This window comes from Notamacropus eugenii, chromosome 5 (assembly GCF_028372415.1).
Source record: "Notamacropus eugenii isolate mMacEug1 chromosome 5, mMacEug1.pri_v2, whole genome shotgun sequence".
In the NCBI taxonomy this organism is placed as follows: Eukaryota; Metazoa; Chordata; class Mammalia; order Diprotodontia; family Macropodidae; genus Notamacropus; species Notamacropus eugenii.
In genome coordinates this window covers 369,184,857-369,207,643 of record NC_092876.1, presented here as the reverse complement: position 1 = coordinate 369,207,643, position 22,787 = coordinate 369,184,857, and the positions used below count along the sequence as shown (strand labels likewise).

The following is a 22,787-nucleotide window of genomic DNA, read 5'->3' as shown; positions in this document are numbered from 1 at the left end:
ATTCCTAGGATGTTTTGGGAAGACAGTGTCCAAGGAAACACGGGGTTATCTAGTATTCGGGGCACTGCTTAACTGTGATTGGCTGTTTCATGATAAAAGTATCGATTCTACCATGGGAGTAAGGAACCGAATGTCTATGTATATATGGTACAGGAGGGATTGGGAGGACAGGGGATTAGGGGAGAGCAATTCTACGTATTCTAAGCTTTTCCTGTTAAACTTAAGGAACAATAAAATGTTCTTTTGCACTTCTTGTGTCCTGTGCCCCCATCCACTTAGGATCAGAACCAGTGATCATTTCTGTATTTTCCAAGAGGAAAAAAAATTGGCATTTTGAGGACTGTGTTACCTAAAAATGGAGCCCTGCAGATTTGCTCCTGAACAAGTCCTATATCGTTACCGTGGCTATACCCTCCAATCATTTCTAATCTACTTGAAGCTTCAGCTCCAATCCCACACATCTTAAGTAATCTTTCTCCTTATCTTGTCCCAAAAGGAATGCCTGTGAGCCATCTATCCTTCCACTTGGCCTCAATTTCCTTCTTTATTATGGTTTTATTTATAGTAAGTATGTTAAAGTTCATATGGTATGGGACACCCAACAATATGTCTATTTGTTGGTCACTGGATAAGGCTATCATATTTGAAGTACCAATAGTCAAAGTTTGCTTAAAGGTTAAAAAATGGTGATTCTTATCACCTTTTCCATTTTCTGGTATTGGGACACCATAATTACAGAAGTGAGAGAGAGGCACACAAGACCGAGGATGATTTTTTATTTTTCTTTGTTTCATGAATTTCCATGGCCCCCCAAAAATGTTATTACTAGGTGGTTAGCTTCCTGGTGAGGAGCCTCTCCATTGTTAGCTAGAATGTTCCTTGGAAAACAGATTTAGTAATTTCTGAAGTCACTTACCTGGTCATTTAAATTGTATCAGTAATGGAAGCTTGTTATTTTTAATGTTGTTTTTATGTAAAAAAGGCTAAAACTAATCATGTTTTTAAAACTGGGGGAAAAATTGATGATGAATTTAATATTTCAGGATGTGTGAATTACCCTTGCAATATTTTCTTTCTTGTGATGCAGGACAAAATCTTTGAATGAAAAATGCTGCTGGCTAATATTTTTATATAAAAAATACACAAGCATGTGATCCTTTAAATGAATTCTACTATTGTCTTTGGAAAGAAGCAGAGTAAATAAAATATCCTCTCTGAAACCACCCAATTTATAGATTTACCAATAGGGTTCATAAAAATGAATGATTTTTACCAGTCATTTTGATTAGGGAGAGCTGTTGATAAGTAACGCGTAAAAGTGTGGGGTAAATAGCCAGAAGGTAGGTATGTATGTGTCTAAGGAGAGGAAAAATAAAAAGTCAAACTTGAAATGAAGGCCCTGGAAGAGGAGTCAAAAAGGTCCAAAGACAAGCCACATATAGTGGTGAAAAATGTCATTTAAGCCTAAGCAAGCTAATTTATTTCTTCTAAGGCAAACTTAGTTCATACAATTAATTATGAGAAAGGAATTTTAATTTTGTTGTCATCAAATGAACCTTCTTCAAACACAAAGTAATGAGGGTATTATACAAATAGATGATTTTATCATCTTAAATACGATAACAATCAAATTAAATTAAAATTCTTGTGACATCTGCTGATATAAAATTGAGGCAAGCCATCATTACTCAGGGAAACTAATCTTTAACACCCTTCTGAAGCAGCTTAGGAAAACAAAAATATTTCTGAGACCTGCAAGAGAGGGCAAATATTTCAACTGAGTGCATTCAGAGCAAGACTGGACAATTGACCCAAGTTGGCCACTAAAAATGAAGACAATGGAAATAGTTTTCAAAGATACTCAGAAATCTAATGGGAATGCAATATACTTAAAATGTAATACACTTAAAATATGCATAAAGCTGATGAAATTAAGATTCTCTAGTTTTCTGAGGATAAGATGACACGTAAAGTACTTAGCATGGTATTTAATACAAGCTATTATTATTATCATCATCACCTTAGAGTAGAATAAAGTTCTGGTGAATTAAAAAACATATAAGGAAGTTCTGTAGGAATTTTTAAAAAAATGAAATACAGGGCGGCCATGGAATTGAATTCATTTTTTCTTGTTCATCGATGTTGAAATAGAGATTGTACTCACATTTATAGTCAAATATGTGGGAGTGTTTCCTTCTTGGTAGAAAGATGGGAGACTGGTTGCAGAATGTTGCATATATTGTCAGATATAGTCACTGTGTTGGTCAATTTTGCTTAATATTTTCTATTCTCAGGGACAGTTTGTAGTGGAATTATATCAATTGACTAAGGAAATATTGACTCTAGGAAATATTCCACTATCAAATGATAATAAATGGCTAAAAACTCATAGTGTAGGTTTGGGTGGGGGGAGGTAGTTTTAAGAGCTAAATAGAAATTTAGAAGTCATCCAGTCATATAGCTAGTAAAAAGCAGAATTAGAATTTAAAAGCAGTTCCCCCTTCACTCTTCCATCTGTCCTTTTCTCACTGTCCTCCCCTTTGTAATTGCTATTCAGTTGTGTCTAACTTTTCATGAACCTGTCAGAAGTTTTCTTGACAAAGATATTGGAGTGGTTTGCCATTTCAGTTTCCAGCTCATTTTGCAGATGAAGAAACTGAGGCAAAAAGGGTTAAGGGACTACCCAGTATCACACAGTTAGGAAGTATCTAAGGTCAAATTTGAACTCAGGTCTTCCTGACACTCTATTCACTACACTACCTAGCTCCAATTTTCTCTCCACTGGAAGGAAACTAAGTTAGGACTAAATCAGGGTATCTATGTTGTATCTATGAAGGTTTTTTTTTAAGTATGGCTATTTCATTGTACCTGGATTCTTTTGTCCCATGCATTTCATTTTATGCATATAAAATATTATTCTAAGAGAAAATCTATAGACTTCACTAGACTGACAAAATGATCCATGGCACAGAAATGTTAAGAACTATTAGAATAGTTGAATTCTAAGGTTCCTTTCTATCTCCAAATCCCTTGACTTGAAATGAAATAGGATTCTTCTTGTTGCTTTTGAAATTCTACCAACTTTTCACGTCGTAATAATAATCATAGCTAACATTTGTAAAGTTTTTTAACATTTGCAAAGCGCTTTACATATTATTCACAATAACTCTGTAAAGTAGGTATTATTATTATCCCCATTTTACAGATGAATAAACTTATTGATGAGGTCCCTTACATTTATAAATCTAAGGAAAAACTATTAAGTGCAATATACAAATGTGAAGTGTCATTATTATAATAATCTTTTCTTTTCTGCTTCTCCCCTTCTATACATTCTGCCTATACATCTACCCTTCCTTCCCCTCTTATGACCCTCCTTCCACCCCTCCCCCCACTCTCTCACCTGTGCTGTGGACAAGTGCACAGCAAGACATTTCACCAGTACAAGTAGTAAGTAGGAGTAGAAAGCTGCTAAAACTCAAATTTCTTTCCATTTATGGCTTAGAATCCACAGACAACACAACAGCTTGGACCTTTTGAAAATGAACATCTTTCCCTGACTCACTCATGGCAATGATTAAACATAAAATTAGCCCTCAAAGTACAACAGCACTCTTCCTATCAACTCTCCTGTTATAAAATATTTATGAAGGATGAATTGTGTGAATAAAGGATTGATGATAATAATGATAGCTAGAGCTAACATTTTATGTAGTGCTTACTACATGCCAAGTACTGGTATAAGACTTTATAAATATTATCTCATTTGATTTTCACAACAATCCTATAAGGTAGGTCCTATTGTTATCTCTATTTTACAGATGAGGAAACTGAGGCAAACTGAGGTTAAGTAACTTTCCCAGGGTCACACAGCTAGTAAGCATCTGAGATTGTATTTGAATTCAGGTGTTCCTGATTCTAGACTATCCATTGTTCCACCTAGCAGCCCCATCAGATAATATCATGTGCAGTCAAAGGTCTCACTCTGCAGTGAATAGATGAATGAATTTAAACAAAATAGACTTGTGATTAAACAAAAACATTACAGAAGTTATAATACCTGAACATTTTTTCTTTTGACTTGGAGGTGGTACAGGTCGCACAACTATCAAATATTTAGGCTCTGCATCTGGAAAAAAAACAACAACCCAATAGCCTTCATTAGTAGAAACCTTTATAAGTGATATTTCATAAAGAATAGTAGAAAGAGGGTGTTTCTTGTGACCACTTGGTCAACTGAAATTTTTGAAACTGAAAACCAAACATTGAAAACCAAATGATGTAATGGATAAAGCAAAAAAAAAAGAGAGAGAGAGAGAGATCCTGATTGACATATATTTTGCATTATTTTTGGTGAATGTTTTCAATTTATGAAACAGAGAAGATGATTAGATAATCAAGTCATTGAAGATGATAGACCTTAGCAGCCTTCTGGTACATCACCATCATCCAACAATGCACATTGTGGCCAATGCTTGATATGTTAGAAACAAAGGAGAGAAAACATTCACACAAAATACACACAGATCTCATATGTTAAACAATCTGGCTTCTCCCACTTTCATCACAGTGACTATGAATATTCATAATTACATAGTTAATTCATTCTCTGTTTATAATTCATTCTCTGTTTATATAACTTATGACTGACTCCTACAGAATTCTTAAAACATGAGTTTTATTTTTCTTGAAAAGGAATTTTCTTGTAAATAAAGCTTAAATGCATACTTCCATTTGACAGAAAGAACACTGGACTGGGGGGCTGGGACAGTTGGGTTGTAATCCAAACTTCCCTGTTAGCTATCCATGCAGTTTTGGGTACATCAATTCACTTCAGTGGCTCTCAGGTTTCTCACCTTTGAAATGGTGGAAGGGCCAACTAAATGATCTCCTTTTCTCTCGTTTTTAAAAATCTCTGATTCTATGATATTTGTAGTCTAGATACAAGACATATATTGTGAAATCCATCAACTGGCTCACATGTCATGAATTAGCCAGATAGCCCCAGTTGACCAATCTGTTCTTCGTAAAATGGTTGGTTTACATAACTTTAACCATGGATTGCTAGCATATGAAAATTATACCCATTAAGCCCAGCAAAGTTATACTTAGATTTACTTTTATTTTGTTTCCCAGGCTAATGCTTGAGTGTATCTCTCTCTCTCTCTCTCTCTCTCTCTCTCTCTCTCCCTCCCTCCCTCCCTCCCTCCCTCCTTCCCTCCCTCCCTCCTATTGGATATATTGAGACTTACAAATGAGTATAGTTAAAGAAAACAAGCTGTCAGTTGATTTTTTGTGGTTGATTTTAACAAAGACAAAATAATTGTTAATTTCTTTTCTGACTTTGAGACCCTTGAGTGTCCACTGGTCTTTTAATAATTTTCTAACTTGGCCATAATATTGACAATAAATGTTCTGTTTTGTTGTAGTGGTAAATGTATACCTATTAGAAAATGGATCAAGCTTATCAGATGTGTCAACTACAATAAGAAAGGAGCCAACATATGGGAAAGGTGTATTGTCCAAAATAGGTGCTAAGAGTCAGATGACCTGCACTCCAGTCTCAGCTCCGTTACTTACTACATGACCTATGTGATTATGAGCAAGACATTTAATCTCTCTGGTCTGAGTTTACCTGTGGAATAAGTGGGTGGACTAGATGGCATCTAAGGGACCTCCAAACTTTAAATACACATTCCAGTAGAATGTAATCTTTTAGAGATCAGGGAAGAGTTTGCTTTGTCTCCATATCCTTAAGACCTATCGTAGTACCTGGCATATAGTAGGTATTTTAGACATGCTTGAAAATGAATGAAGCAATGTGATAGTCAGTAGCAGTTAGATCGGACAGCTAAGTGACACAGTGGATAGAGGACAGGGCCTGGACTCAAGAAGCATGAGCTCAAATATGGCCTCTGACATGTACTAGATGTGTGACCCTGGGAAAGTCATTTAATTCTGTTATGTAAAATGAGCTGAAGAAGGAAATGACAAACCACTCCAGTATCTTTGCCAAGAAAAGCCCAAATGGGATCATGAAGAGTCAAACTCGACTGAGAGGACTGAACAGCAAATAGAGTGCTAGACTAGGAGGCAGGAAGACTTAAGTTCAATTCTATCCTTAAACACTCACTAGGTATAAACCTGGGCATATCACAACCTTTGCCTTAGTTTCCCCATTTGTAAAATGGGAATGATAACACCTCTCTCATAAGGTTGTGGTAAAGATCAAATGATGTAATATTTATAAAGCTCTTTGTAAAAAGGACTGTGTAAATGCTAGCTATTAGCATTATTACTACTTGTTGATTTTATTTACAAATGTAAAAGATACCACTATTAAGAAAGGGTAGTAAACTAGAAAAAAAACAATTAGACTTACAAGCAGGAGAGTCCTAGATTGCAGTCCTGTCTCAATTACTTATTAACTATTCATTGTTGATTTGTTTCACTTTTCATGACCTCATATGAAGTTTTCTTAAGTAAACATGCTGGAGTGCTTTGCCATTTCCTTTTCTAGTTCATTTTACAGATGGAGAAACTGAGGCAAATAAGGTTAAGTGACCTGCCCAAGATCACACAGCTAGTAATTGTTTGAGACCAGATTTGAACTCAGGAAGATGAATCTTCCTGACTCCAGGTCCTGAACTTTACGTACTTTGCCACTTTGCTGCCCCCATTCACTAACTCTTAGACTTGAGCAAATCACTGGATCTCTCAGAACTTCAGTTTCCTCATTTCCAAAACAGAGATTCTAATTCTCAGGGCTGTTGTGAGGAATATACTTGGAAAACTGCACAGTATAGCCTAAGTAGGAGCTATTTGTATATTTCATTACTTGATAGGTCCATGGTTTTACCCTCACGCAAATCACAACCTCTCTGTGTCTTAGAGTCTTATTTAGAGTCATTGTGGCAGAAAAATGTCACCACCTTGTGGTCAGTCTACTGGCAATGAATCTTTTTTACCTCCTTAAAAGACACAGAACCCTCCTGGTCCAGTTCAAAATACATTTACCAACAGTCTACCATGGGCAAGGGCCTCTGCTAGGTTCCAGGCATTTGAGGAAAAAAAAAAAAAGAACCCTCTCTTTCCTGATTCTCCTTAACATTTATTTTTCCCCTCTCGATTTTCTCCAAATTATCCAGTATATAAGTTGTTTGTACATAGTTCTTTGCAATTGTCTCTACCATTAAACTGTGAGCTTCTTGAGAGCAGGGACTTTGCCTTTCTTTGTATTCCCAGTGTTTGGCACAGTGCCTGGTACATAGTAGGGCTTAATAAATGTTTATTGATTGACTGGCTGAAGCAGTTTGTGTTCTGTGTTCATGGGGTATGATCCAGTGTTCTTCTCAGTCACAACCCTATCCATTTCCTTCAAGAAACCTTTCCTGATGCCCCCATTATTACATTATGCCTTTATTTTCTATATATTCCACATCTGCATATGCGTATTTGTAAGCATGTTATAGCATCTCAATAAAAAATGTAAGCACCTTGAGGGCAGGAGTGTTTGTATTTCCATCACTTAGCACAGTGCTTGGCATATAGACTGAACTTAGTAAATGCTTGTTGATTGATTGAGATCCCAGATCCATTTGCATCTTCCAAAGGATGAATAATCATTTTCATTTTCTCCACATCATTCCCACCTACCCCCACCAGGTTTTACAACAAGGTCTCTCTGATATTCATGCTGTTGTTGACGGCAAATCAGTAGTTTGTTGGAGCCAGCAGCAAACTGATTGTTCAGTTTTCAGAGTGAGCATTTATGCCTCAGAAATCTACAAACTACAAATGAGACCTTGATTTATTGTCTTTTTGGTTGTCTAGAGAGAATGCTAATAATGCAAATTAAATTTAAAAGTGTATCACATCTACAATTCCCCTACTCCCTTTACCCTAGGCCAGAACTTGTTGTTAAATCTCGGAGCACACCCTTGATGCATCTTCTCTGTACTGCCCTTTTTATTTGATGATAGGTGTAAAATACTGGGAGGAAAGAAGAAAGGAAGGGGGGAGGGAGGGACAGAGAGACAGAGACTGAGAACTCAACTCCTCAAATTCGTTTCCAGAAAACATATTAATTAATTAATGTATTTGTAAAATGTTTTGCAAAACTTAGAATGCTCAATAAAGATCAGCTATTATGTGTTTATGTTTTGGTCATAAATTCTTAGTTTAGCCTAAATAAAGCTTCTAAGATCTAGTCTTTCTTGCACATGTGGATTTTTCTGCTTTCATGAATTAATTCATTTCTAGCTTATTGGTAGTCTGAGAAATGAAATCCTGGGAAAATATATTCAGAAGCCAAAGAGAGCTTCATGAATGAAGGCATCTGGAAGACGAGACGACATTTCTATTCATTTATGTTATGGCCAAATTCACACTGTGTGAAGCAGATGATGTTATAACCAATGACAACTCACAGCACCAGGACCATATGTTGGCTGTCTCCACTGTTTCAAAAGCTTCCAACATATAAATAGTTCAGTGATTCCCATTGGGAATAATGAACTGAAATAATTCAAGAAAAAACAAGTTTGTTGTTTTTGTATCATACTATACGAAATTCCTAATAGATTTGTAGTTGTCTGGAAGTTACATATTGTAGTAGAGAGACGCCATGAGTTCATATTATCAACATACTAAAACATACTAAAAACAACAACAAAGCAGAAAAAGCCTACCCCACAGTCTACAGTAATCACCTAATTAAGTCATAACTTTGAGAGAAGCCTTACAATTTGAATAAAGCTTCATTTATCTAAAGAAATAATCATATCAGCTTTAGGGTGATCTTAGTTTCTTTTTAAAAAAATCTTATTTATTATCTATTTTTCCCAATTACATGTAAAAATGATTTTGACACTTTTTTTTTCAAATTTTGAATTCCAAGTTCTCTCTCTCCTTTCTCTCCCCCACTCTCGTTGAGAAGGAAAGCAATGGCATACATGTGCAGTCATATAAAACACATTTCCATGTAAGTCATCCTATGAAAGAAAACATACACAAAAGAAAAAGAATAATAGTAAAAGTGAAGAAACTATATCTTTGCTCTACTACAGGCTCTACCAGTTCTTTCTCTGGAGAAGGACAGCTTTTCATCGTAAGTCCTACAAAATTGTTTTGGATCATTTTATTACTGAATATAACTAAGATATTCATAGTAGATTATCCTATAATATTGCTGTTACTGTGTACAATGTTCTCCTAGTTCTGATCATTTCACTTTGTGTCAGTTCATTTAAGTCTTTCCATGTTTTTCAGAGAGCATCTTGCTCTTCATTTCTTAAAACACAGTAGTATTTCCATCACAATCATATACAACAACTTGTTCAGTCATTTCCCAACTGATGGACATCCTCTCAATTTCCAATTCTTGGCCACCACTAAAAGAGCTGCTATAAATATTTTTGTAGACATAGGTTCAATTCCTTTTTGTTTTTTATCTCTTTTTTTAAAAAATTAATTTATTTCACTTTTAACATTCATTTTCACAAAATTTTGGGTTCCAAATTTTCTCCCCGTTTCTCCCTTCCCCCACCCCAAAACACTAAGCATTCTAATTGCCCCTATCACTAATCTGCCCTCTCTTCTAACATCCCTCCCTTTCCTTGTCCCCATCTTCTCTTTTGTCCTGTAGGGCCAGATAACTTTCTATACCCCATTACATGTATTTCTTACTTCCTAGTAGTAAGAACAATACTTGACAGTTGTTCCTAAAACTTTGACTTCCAACTTCTCTTCATCCCTCCCTCCCCACCCATTCCCTTTGGGAATCAAGCAATTCAATATAGGCCATATCTGTGTAGTTTTGCAAATGACTTCCATAATAGTCATGTTATACAAGACTAACTATATTTCCCTCCATCCTATCCTGCCCCCCATTGCTTCTATTCTCTCTTTTGATCCTGTCCTTCCCCAAGTGTTGACTTCAAATTGCTCCCTCCTCCCACTGCCCTCCCTTCCATCCTCCCCCCCACCCCGGTTATCCCCTTTTCCCCCACTTTCCTGCATTGTAAGATAGGTTTCCATACCAAAATGAGTGTGCATTTTATTCCTTCCTTTAGTGGAATGTGATAAGAGTAAACTTCATGTTTTTCTCTCACCTCCCCTCTTTTTCCCTCCACTAAAAAGTCTTTTGCTTGCCTCTTTTATGAGAGATAATTTGCCCCATTCCATTTATCCCTTTCTCCTCCCAATATATTTCTCTCTCACCACTTAATTTCATTTTTTAAAGATATGATCCCATCCTACTCAATTCACTCTGTGCTGTGTGTGTGTGTGTGTGTGTGTGTGTGTGTGTGTGTATAATCCTACCAACTACCCAGATACTGAAAAGTTTCAAGAGTTACAAATATTTTCTTTCCATGTAGGAATGTAAACAGTTCAACTTTAATAAGTCCCTTATGACTTCTCTTTGCTGTTTACCTTTTCATGCTTCTCTTGATTCTTGTGTTTGAAAGTCAAATTTTCTTTTCAGCTCTGATCTTTTCATCAAAAATGCTTTTAAGTCCTTGATTTCATTGAAAGACCAATTTTTCCTCTGAAGTATTATACTCAGTTTTTCTGGGTAGGTGATTCTTGGTTTTAGTCCTAGTTCCTTTGACTTCTGGAATATCCTATTCCATGCCCTTCGATCCCTTAATGTAGAAGCTGCTAGAGCTTGTGTTATCCTGATTGTATTTCCACAATACTTGAATTGTTTCTTTCTAGCTGCTTGCAATATTTTCTCCTTGACCTGGGAACTCTGGAAGTTGGCCACAATGTTCCTAGGAGTTTCTCTTTTTGGATCTCTTTCAGGCAGTGATCAGTGGATTCCTTGAATACTTATTTTGCCCTCTGGTTCTAGAATCTCAGGGCAGTTTTCCTTAATAATTTCATGAAAGATGATGTGTAGGCTCTTTTTTTGATCCTGGCTTTCAGGTAGTCCCATAATTTTTAAATTGTCCCTCCTGGATCTATTTTCCAAGTCAGTTGTTTTTCCAATGAGATATGTCACATTCTCTTCCATTTTTGCATTCTTTTTGTTTTGTTTTGTGATTTCTTGGTTTCTCATAAAGTCATTAGCCTCCATCTGTTCCATTCTAATTTTGAAAGTACTATTTTCTTCAGTGAGCTTTTGAACCTCCTTTTCCATTTGGCTAATTCTGCTTTTGAAAGCATTCTTCTCCTCATTGGCTTTTTGAACCTCTTTTGCCAATTGAGTTAGTCTATTTTTCAAGGTGTTATTTTCTTCAGCATTTTTTTGGGTCTCCTTTAGCAAGGTGTTGACCTGCTTCTCATGGTTTTCTTGCATCTCTCTCATTTCTCTTCCCAGTTTTTCCTCCACCTCTCTTACTTGATTTTCAAAATCCTTTTTGAGCTCTTCCATGGCCTGAGCCCATGGAATATTTATTTTGGATATGTGGGATACAGAAGCCTTGACTTCTGTGTCTTTCCCAGATGGTTGGCATTGTTCTTCCTCATCAGAAAGGAAGGGAGGAATTATCTGCTCATCAAGAAAGTAACCTTCTATAGTCTTATTTTTTTTCCCCTTTTCTTGGCATTTTCCCAGCCAGTGACTTGCCTTCTGAGTTTTCTTTCCACCCCAACCTCGCCTCCAGATCTGCCCAGCCAGCATTTTGGGTCTGAGATTCAAATGCTGCTTCCCAGCCTCAGGCCTTTGGGCAGCGGTGGGGCTGCTATTCAGTGTGAGATTAAGTTCAGGTGCTCAGGTGGGGGCAGGGCTGCCACACAAGGCTCAGTTCCCTCACGGGGTTTATGCAGAGACCTTCAACAATGGATCCCAGCTCCTGCCTGTTTGGGGAGCCCCTGTCCACAGCAGCCACCGCTGCTGCCTCCTGAGGGGACCTGAGTTATGGGGACACCCCACTCCCCTCTCGGGAAGCCAAAAAGACTCACTCACCCCTGGCACCTGTGGGTGGAGGGACCTGCACGGCCACCGGAGATTCTGTCCCTGAAGCCCGCTCGGATCTGCTCCATTCAGCGCTGCGCGGCCAAGGTAGGGCTGGGCTCTGCTCTGGGTCCAGTGCACCACGGACCTTTGGTGTCTGTTTTCAGGGCTCTCTGGAACAGAAATCTCTTCCACTCCATTGTTCTGTGGCTTCTGCTGCTCCCGAATTTGTTGGGAGTTCTTCTTTACAGATATTTTATGGGCTGTGGGTTTGGAGCTAGCATATATGTGTCTTTCTACTCTGCCATCTTGGCTCCTCCCTCTGTTTTTTATGTCTTTGGGATACAGATTTAGTAGTGGTATTGCTTGGTCAAAGCATATTCATGGTTTTATAGCCCTTTGGGCAAATTTTTAAATTTCTCTACAGAATGGTTGAATCAGTATACAACTGGCGATCTTATTTTCAACAATAAACATGCTAGTCCCCCAAAGATGTGCATGCCCCAAATGTTTATTTTGATCCAAAATTTTAAATGTACTTTAAAATTTACTATTCACATATTTAGCTTGTTTTCCATTACCTGAAGATGAAAAGTTCATCTTTGCTTCATTGCTCAAAATGGTGCAAAAATGACTTGACAAATATAGCCTCTCTCTTTCTATGTGTGTGTATATATATATATATATATACACACACAGATATGTATATATATATATATATATATACACACACACACGCACACGCCAGACAAATACAGAATAACATCAGTTATACACATAAGTGTGTGTATATATAGCCATATACATCAGAATAACATCAAAAATCATGACATTATACTGAAATCGTTCTTCAGTCATTTTCTAGTTATGTCCAACACACTGTGACCCAATTAAGGGTTTTTTTGGCAAAGATGCTCAAGTGGTTTGCCACTTCCTTCTTTAGGTCATTTTACAGATGAGTTAAGTGACTTGCCTAGGGGTCACACAGCTTAGTAAGTGTCTGAAGTTGGATTTGAACTCAGATCCTGCTGACTCCAGGCCCAGTGCTCTATCCACTGCACCACCTAACTATTCAGCATACTAAGTATAGCTGTGGTCTAAGAAGCACATGGGAGAAGCCGTAAAAGAAAGGCATTCCTCAGAGTATTCAGTGAGAATCTTTTAGTAATTTGAAGAGGAGTTGTAAAGTTAAATCAATCCAAGACCTTCATGTTACATGAAGGCATAGAAGAGGGAAATGATTTATTCAAGGTGACCTTAAGTCTCCAACCTCCCAGCTGAGGGATCTTTCACCTGCACAGCACTACCTCTCAAAAGGCCCACAGCAGCATACATTCCCAAGTGGTCTTTCATCCAAGGGTTAAACAGACCTGTCAGTTGTCTTTCTATTATCAGACAGGATCAGGACCATAGGAACATCACTCTAAAACTAGTTAGTGATAAAGAAGACAGAACCCAGTTACTCAACTTGTCATAGCTAATTCCCATATAGGTATAAAGTTAATAACATTCACTGCTTTTGTGAACAATTTTCTTTGACTTGCTAATTCATGTGAATGGGGAAAGAGGATTAGCATAGCCTAAGTGGCCCTTGCCAGAATGAGTATGGGAGTATCTATGCAGGTTCTTAATGTGAATAGGATTAGGCTAGTGAATGGCAGTGCTACCTGGTGGTTAAAGGTTCAGCTACTTTAGCAAGGGGGTGTAATCTTCAGATTGGGAAAAATAGAGCAAATAGAGTTAAGAGGGAACTGAAATCCCAGATAAGTTAGGAGATAGTAAGAGAATGACTGCCATTGATGAATGAATTTAAGTTTCCAGATCTAGATAAATTACATCACAGGGTACTGAAAGAACTTTCAAATTGATAATAGAATCACTATTAAAATCTTTGAGATCTTTTAGAAAATAGGAGAGTTACTTAAAGCCTGGGTATGGGTAAATGTCACAACTTTCCAAAAGGAAGAAAAAAAGGAAATTTCTGGAAACTACTGGTTGGTTAGTTTGATGTTGATTCATGACAAAATTTCAGAAAGGATTATTAAGGATATGGGTTGTAAGTACTTAAAAAAGGAAGCTTTGGTCCTTAGGATCAATGTCTCTAAAAATAAATCATGCCCAAATAATATAATTTTCTCTTAACAGCAACTTTGCTGGACTAATAAGGGAAACAATATAGATATAGGATAGTATAACTTTAATAAGACTTCTGCACAAAATATTTCATGCTGTTCTTGGATACAAGATGAAGAAATATGGGTGGAATAACAGTACAGGTAGCTTATCTATAGCTGATTGCACCCACAGAGTACTGACAAAAGAAGCTATGTCATCCTGGAGTGCAATCATAGAAATGTTTCCCTATCAAATTTGTGAATGATACAAAATTGGAAGGAATAACTAACTAAATGAAATGAATGACAGCATGAGAGACAAAAGATGTAGTTAGGATAGAGTGATGGGTTGACTCTAACAAGATGTCACAGGAGAACAATTGAAGGTGATTAGGCTGAAGAAGAAAAAATGGGAAAGTATGAAAGCTCTCTTCACGTATTTGAAGAACTGACATCTGGAAGATGGATTAAATTTAATCCCATCTAACTCGAGAACGCAGAATGAAGATCAAAGTGTGGAATAATCATAACAGAAAATGGTTTAATACTTAGGGTTTGCAAAGCACTTTTATATACATTATCTCACGTGTTTCTCCCAATGACCACTTGAAGTAGGTACTTGTATTATTTCATTTTTATGGATGAGGTAGTTAGAAGACTCAATGGGCAAGAAAACTGGAACTGGCTTTGAGAAGACTTGAGATCAGTTCCTGCCTCAGATACTTGGTACAATGTGTGACTCTAGGTAAGTACCTTAACCTCTGTCTGCTTCAGTTTCCTCATCTATAAAAATTAAGATAATAACAGCACATTTACTTCTCAAGGTTATTGTGAGAATAAAATGAGATGTTTATAAAGTATTTTGTAAACTTTAAAGTTCTACATATTATAGTAATAATGATTATTAGTGTTAATAGCAATACTAAAGAGTAGTGGAAGTACTAGAAGTAGTACTGGTAGTAGTAATAGTAGCAGTAGTAATAGTGGTAACAGTAATGGTAGTAGTGATGGTAGTAGTAATAGTGGTGATAGTAGTGGCAGTAGTGATGGCAGTGGTGGAAGTGGTAGCAGTGGTGGTGGTAGTGGTGGTAGTAGTAGTAGTAGTAGTAATACTAGTTTGTAGTAATGGGAGTAGTAGTAGTAGTAGTAGTATAAGGAAATTGAGACTAAGAGATAAGCCCAGGCTCTCACAATCAGCAGTTTTCAGATGAGGGATTTGAATCCAGTTGTCTCTTCACTCCAAAGTCTTTTATACTTCTGGCTCAATAAAAGAAAAAAAATCTAGCACTTAGAGCTGCTCAAAAATGGAATGGTTAACTGCCACTTGGAGTTCATTGCCTCACTTGCATTTATCTTTGATTATGGTAACTTCCTTTCTTCTTTTGCAAATATTCTTTTAAAGTCTGAATTGATAAGAAATCTCCTGAGGAGTCATAGTTCCCTTTAGATATGGAGAACCATGCTCCAATGTTGACATTTCCCTTTTAAAGACACGAATTCTTCTGGATATTTCATCCCTTTTTAAAGAGGCATTGTCCATAGGCTTATACCAATATTTTATTTGGGCACTTTGAAATCTTCTTTCCAAAAGAAGATTCAAGTCTATTGTGCCTATGTTTGTTAATTTCCTCCATGTCTATTACGATTTTTAATATTTTGATTTTCTCTCAAAACTCGTCTTGCTTTCATTTCACTTTTCACCAGGCTACTCTCTCAACTTCTTTATTATTCCCCAGAAATCTCTTTATCCTGAAAAATCACTTCAGCCCTAAACTGCATACCTCAAAATTACCCTCAGTGTTGTGGTTCCATCTGATTGGTTGGAGCCTTCCGTTTTAGGAGGGCGCCCAGGATATCTCTTCATTTCTTATTAGGCTATACTGCAAATATAATCATGTCCCAGTAGTAGTTAACCTCCCACAACCCAACTCTTTTCAGTTTACTTTTGTGTAAATTGTTCAAATTCCTTGAGGCCAGTCACTTGCACTCTTTCCCTCTTTCCCTTTCTCTGTTTCTCTGTCTCTCTCATTTGTGTTTCCAGTGTTTAGTAGAGTGCCTGGTAGATAGTAAACAATAAATACTTGTGGATTGTTGCCTGAATAACTTCATTAACTAGTTCTTCCTTGTTGGTCAGAGTTAAATTCAGGGTAATGGTATCCCTCATTAATTCTTGTACTTTTTGAAAAATGAAACTTTCAGCAAGGCAAGGCAAAGCAAAAATTTATCAGATACGTCGCTTTTTAGTGGAAGAAGATTTCTATCCATATCATACATCTTTTTAATTAATTTGTTTTGCTAGAACAGTATTCTAAGGTCATAGGCTCAACATTTTGAGCTGGAAAGGAAATCATCTAGTCCAGTCCCTTCACAAAACTGATAATGACCATGAAGTCTTAGTCTAGAGGTAGAATGACTTGTGCAAGGTCAGATTCTAAGGAGCAAAGGCAGTATTTGAATGTAGACCCTCTGATTTCAGATCCCATATTCCCCTGCATCAGTCTTCTATCATTTCTTCATTTTATCCTTATTCAAATGTTTCATATGAGCCTACTCTTCTCGTGTTTGGGGATTATTTCTATAAAGGTATCTGCCATCTCTTTGACATACATTATTACTCCTTTATCCTCTATCAGATATATTTCTCACAAAGAAGGAACATCCTGCCATTGGCATTATCCTGATTTGAGTCTCATCTCACCAATTGTCAATGGTACCTATCGAACTCCTTGTGATAAAATTTCAAGTAGACTCACTTATCATCACAGTCTGCAAATTGTCACCAGGGCTATAAAAATTCATGACTTTGTTCCATGTCATATTCTTCTATGAATCATTAAGGAACTTCTTCAACTAGTATTCATTTTCCATATTACATCAATAGTCCTGCATAGCCTCCAATCTTAAAAATTCCACATGGACATTTTTTCCCTGAACTCAGATTTCAGTGTAAAGGTCTCATGATTAGATTGAAAAACAGCTATCAAAATATTTGGGGAAAAATATCAATGAAGATCACAGACCCTGAATTAAGAATCACTGTGACTTAAACATTACAATCCAATGATACACTTACTGAGCACATTGTTAAAATTATTCTATGTACTTTGGGAGATACACACATGAGAGAATCTGGATTTGCAAGGAACTTATAATTTTGGAGTGGTAAAACTCATACAGATGAAAATTTATCTAACATACAGGGTGTCCTAAAATTTACCTTAAGCTTTTGAAACTTAAAGTGGCATTAAGATTTTGCCACACTCTGTATGAGGGAGTGTTTGATAAATGCCAGTCAAGGAGAATAGACTCATAAAGACTGTAGAAGGTCAGAAGGTAGACCAATCAGTGTGAATTAGAACAATCAGTAAAGTCTTCTCAGAAGAGGTGAGAATGATAATTGGGCCTTGTAGAATGGGTAGGATTTATATAGGTGGAGATTCTAATAGGCATTTAGAGGAACAAAAAAGTGTGGTATCAGAATAGAAAAGAATGACATATTTTAGAAAGAATGGGTATCCCAGCTGGAGCAGAGGGTTTGTGCGTAGTCATATCTGACATTTCAGTAGTGAAAAGCTACACAAAGTTTGGGGACTGTTAATTCAGTTATGAGATTTCAAATATATGTGTTCACATATTTCCGGGGCCAAGAAGAAATCAGGCAATAAGCCCAAAGTCTATTTGTTAGATTTTTTATTTTTTCCATTGGTTTAGTTTTTGTAGGGGTTTATGTTTGTGGGAGAACTCTGAATGGCTTTACTAAAGCCAAATGTGCCTGCCTGGTCTCTTAGTTTAGCTGTTTACTCACACATAATCACAGAAATTCACACATACACCTCCCCATATTCACTCGGCAGATGCAGATACTTGGACATACCCTTTTTCTGTCTCTACAGGGGAACTTTCTCTGTGGTTTATTTTCTTCTTGGCCATGTTCTCTGGACTTATGAGGTTAGGGGATAAGATAGGAGAACAATGAAGGGAATGTGACACTTGGAGCTAGGGGACAATGCTTGTTTCTTCCTGATGCCCCTGATATTGGATTTGGTCAGAGCCCACAGGACTAACTGATACTTTCATAGAAGGACAGGGGAAGTGGTAGTGAGGATTTCGAGATGGTAGATGTTCTCTACTTCATAGTGGATAGAACATAGGAACTAGGGTCAGGAAGACAAGTTCAAATCCTGCCTCAGACACTTACTAGTTGTGTGACTCAAGGCTAGTTATTTAACCTTCTTGAGCCTCAGTTTCCTCATCTGTACCAATGGAAATAATAATAGCAACTAGGGTTGTTGTGAGGATAAAACAGGATAATGTAAGATGTTTTGTGAACCTTAACACACTATGTAAGTGGCTATAATCACCATGAATAAGACTACATTTCAGGTAGAAGGTCATTTGGGCAAATTAGTGGAGAAATGGGAGCATGCTGGGCAGCTTTGTTTTGCCTTCTTCTGGTATTATCCAGAGAACTGAAAAGCCAGAATCGTTTCCAACAATCCCTACCCACCATTCTGAAACTCACTAAGAGTTTAAGGAGAAGCTTGCTTGCCATTTCCTTTCAGCTCCCACTTTAGCAAGGATTACCTAATTTTCCAGTCAGTTGGTTTACCAAGAGGTAAGATTCCCCAAGAGCAACTAAAGTGGTCAAGCACAATTCCTGCTGTTTCTGGACATTTTTCATGAGTCCTACCTTACCAATTCTCTTTGCTAGTGAGTATCATGCACGGAACTAAAACAAACACTTAAAAATGAGCACTTTAGCCGTAACTGTGGGAGTCTACAATGATCAAGTGGTAAGGACACCATTGCAGGGAACACAGAGTCTCTCATTCCATCACTGTCCCCAATAACCCTGATGAGTTCTAGAGATTGGACAAAACTTTCCTCTGACTTGACAATGAAAACAAAATCCATATTTAATAAAACCAATTCTTTTGGCCACCAGCCAACACGTACACACACACACACACACACACACACACCTCTCCATTTTGGAAAGTTGTTATACATTAATAGTTGTTGAATCTATTGTGTATGTGTGTGTAACAGGGAAGAGAGGACGGTGGTTGGGGGAGGGGAGGAGTTCCTTTGTAGAATCTGAATGGGGGCCCTGCAGAGATGACTATGGACTAATATTGGCAAGGGTTTGCTTTTTTAAATACAACTTGTACATACAAGTACACACATGTACATTTTCCAGTTAACTCATCATTTTATTAATGTTATCTATAAAGGAAGTACTCTTGAAAAGAGGGGAGTTGTGTTATTTTAATAATAGGGTTAGGAAGTATCAGTTGCCAGTTGTTAATCTTCTGAATTCAAAGCCTTGATATCAGCCCAACTTTACTTTTTTTTTTTAATGATCTAGTCAAGATTAATGTCAATTTAGAAGGTTTCAGTGAAGGGAATCATTCCAATGAGATGAATTTATGTAAGAGGAGGATGTAAGATTAGCAGAAGAGGCAAGGAATTTGTCCATTACAAAAAGGTAAGATTTATATCTTATCGACCGAGATAACTACAAATTAACATTGTTTATGTTATATTGTATTTTTATTTTGTTAAACATTTCCCAATTACATTTTAATCTGGTTTGAGCCACACTCCCAAATTTTGCTGGTTGTTTTGGGACACCTTTGGCAAGGACCATTGGAGCCAGAAAGAAACTTCCCTCAACCAAGTCACTTTTGACCTCCTCAGACTTGGTTTCCTTATCTTTAAAATGAAAGTGATAGTCTCACATCCTATCTTATACCAATAACTAGTTGGGGGGTCCTGGTCAAGACACCTAATTTACTTTGCCTCAGTGTTCTCACCTATAACACTGGGATAATAATGCCCGTAATAACCACTTTATGGGGTTGTTGACAGGATCAAATGAGACAATGTGGGTGAAATTCTTTAAAAGCCTTAAAACACTAATAAATACCAGTTATTGTTATACTTGTTATAATGATGAGTCTCTTAGTCCTTTCCACTTCTAAAAAATAAAGAAAAGTTGGTAAATGTTTATAATTTGCCCATCATTAGGTTATCCACAATTCCAATTAGGAAATAGGTAAAATTTGACTTAAGTACTCTTAGGTCTTTATTGTCATATTCATAATGTTAAAGGGGACAGAACACTGTATTTAGAGCCACTAGCTATGTTCTGGCACATTACTTATCTGGGCCTCAATTTCCTCATCTGTAATTGTGGATGGACCTAGAGTCAGGAAGTTGTTATTTAAGTCATTTCAGTTGTGTTTGATTCTTTGTGACCTTATTTAGGGTATTCTTGCTAAAAATACTGGAATAGTTTGCCATTTCCTTCTCCAGTTCATTTTACAGATGAGGCAAATAGGGTTAAGGGACTTACCCGGCATCACAGAGCTAGTAAGTGTTTGAGGCCAGATTTGAACTCATGAAGATGAGTCTTCATGATATCAAATCCAGTGCTCTATCTACTGTACTTCCTTGAAAGTCAGGAAGACCTGAGTTCAAATATGACTCATTCACTTACCAGCTCTGTGAGCCTAGGAACAGCCTATCCCTGTTTCCCTCCGTTTACTAATCTATGAAATGGGGGTGATAATAATATCTGCCTAGAAGGGTTGTTGTTAGAATCAAATGAGATAATATTTGTAAAGATCTTTACAAACTTTACAATGCTTTCTAAATGAAAGCTAGCATTATTAGTGAAATGGGGATTATAATAGCATCTACTTTAAGGGCTGTTGTTTGCAAAAAATGAGACATTTATTAATGTGATTTATAAGTACTAGCTATTAATATTACTGCTAATATTATTTCAGTACCCTTATTGTGCAGAGGAGAAACCAAAGCCCAGAAAGAGTAAGTGACTTTCTCAAGGTCATACAGCTAGTAAGTGGCAGAGTCAAGATCTAAACCACGGTACTGTGACACCAAATCTAACCTTCCCCTGTACCACGCTGCTGCCCTATGTTAGTACTCCCAGGAATATTTGAACAGGGGACAATTTCTTTAACCTAAAGGAATGATATTCTAAATATTTTTAAAAATACCTTGACCTATTTTCCTTTGGGATATGAGCTGGATCTGTGTTTCATTTAAATAGGGAACTCTCAAGGGAGGAGACTTCCCACCTACCGAAGAAGATGATATCTGTAAATTATTTAGCACAGTACTTGGCACACAGTCTGTGTGTCTGTCTGTGTTCATCCTTCATTTTCGAAGAAGACCATGACATCAGAGAAATGATGATGACTTGCACTTGACTTTGTTTTGAGTGAGGGAGGGTTGTCTAAGGTCACCAGACTCACTTTCCCCTCCTGAGCCATCTGGATCCAGTGACCAGATATTCATCAGGATGACTGGAAAAGGCCCAGGATGCAATGGGAGACTGTGGTAGGTACTTCATAAATGCTGGTTTCCTTCCCTTTTCTTACCAGTGCTAGTGTGTACCTTCTTTACAATTTATAATCTTGGAGAATTGCTTAATCAAACTCAAATAGAAACAGGGGCCACCCAACCATATATAAGAATCCCTGCCTCAAGTACAATAACTTAGAAAACTACATATTAACATTACCTGTGTTCTATTGTGGGCAGCTAGGTGGTACAGTACATAGAGTGCCAGATCTCACTCATCTTCCTGAGTTCAAATTTGGCCTCAGACACTTACTAGCTGTGTGGAACCCTGGGTAAGTCACTTCACTGTGTTTGCCTCAGTTTCCTCCTCTGTAAAATAAGCTGGAGAAGGGAATAAGCAAACCACTCCAACATCTTTGCCAAGAAAACCCCAGATGGAGTCAGGAAGAGTCAGACATAACTGGAATGACTGAACAACAATGTTCTATTGTATTTTTAGTTATTTTGTTAAATACATCCTAAGTACATCAACCTGGTTCTGGCAACATTCGAGAGTGTTCTAAGTATTTTATACCTCTGGCTTACTGCACTGAGAATTAAGGGACTTGCCTAGGGTCACATAGCCTTTATGGGTCAGAGGTAGGACTTTAACCAAGGTCTTCCTGACTTCAAGGCTGACTTTCTACCCATATGTCACTTTAGAGGAATTGCAAGGGTAGCTGTTATTGTTCAGTCCTTCAGTCATGTCTGATTTTATGTGAGTTTTCTTAGCAAAGATACTAGAGTGATTTGCCATTTCCTTCTTAGGTGTGTCTCCATTTTACAAATGAGGAACTGAGGCAAATAGAGGTGATGTGAGCAGTCCACAGTTTTTTCATTCTTATGCATATCTTCAATTAAGTATTTTATGCCACTTCTCCCACATTAACTACAAAAAGTGTTGGTAATACATTGCATCCTACTTTATGTCTACCATGCATCTTTCCATTGCCCCATGGGTTTCTCATAATTCTGAATCACAATTGTGAATTATACAAAACCAAAAAAGTCCTTGTACTACATATTTTCCTGGGGAAGGAAAAGGGAACAAACATTTATTACATGCACCATGTTAAGAACTTAACAAATATTATGTCATTTGTTCCTGCTTCATATCTCTTTCACTAAATTTCCAAGTCAAAATTTACTTGGATACAATTTATTTGTTGTTCGATGAGATCATCTAATCTGAAAAGAAAGAAAACTTTATAATCAAATTTCAAAAAGGATAGGCTTTTAGGGCAGATGTTGTCTCCTGTCTAGCTTATAAAAAAGCTTGCCAGAACTTTGACTGTGACAACATTTGAAAACTTTTACCCAAGTCACAGATTAGTTGTGTTTTCTATCAATGGAAGAAGGTTCCACAATGATGAAACCACAGATTCTTAAAGTATCAAAGAAAA

The 22,787-nt window shown here is 37.1% G+C and overlaps 1 protein-coding gene across 19 annotated transcripts in view; it reads right to left on the bottom strand.

Annotated features, from left to right (window-relative positions):
• Positions 1-22,787, bottom strand: part of ABI3BP (ABI family member 3 binding protein) — a 286,413-nt gene that overhangs the window by 142,236 nt on the left and 121,390 nt on the right. For all 19 annotated transcript variants that reach the window (XM_072614163.1, XM_072614173.1, XM_072614165.1 and 16 more), the window contains exon 3: positions 4,061-4,129. In XM_072614163.1, coding sequence (XP_072470264.1) covers positions 4,061-4,129 — 69 coding nt within the window. The remainder of the gene's footprint in view (positions 1-4,060; positions 4,130-22,787) is intronic.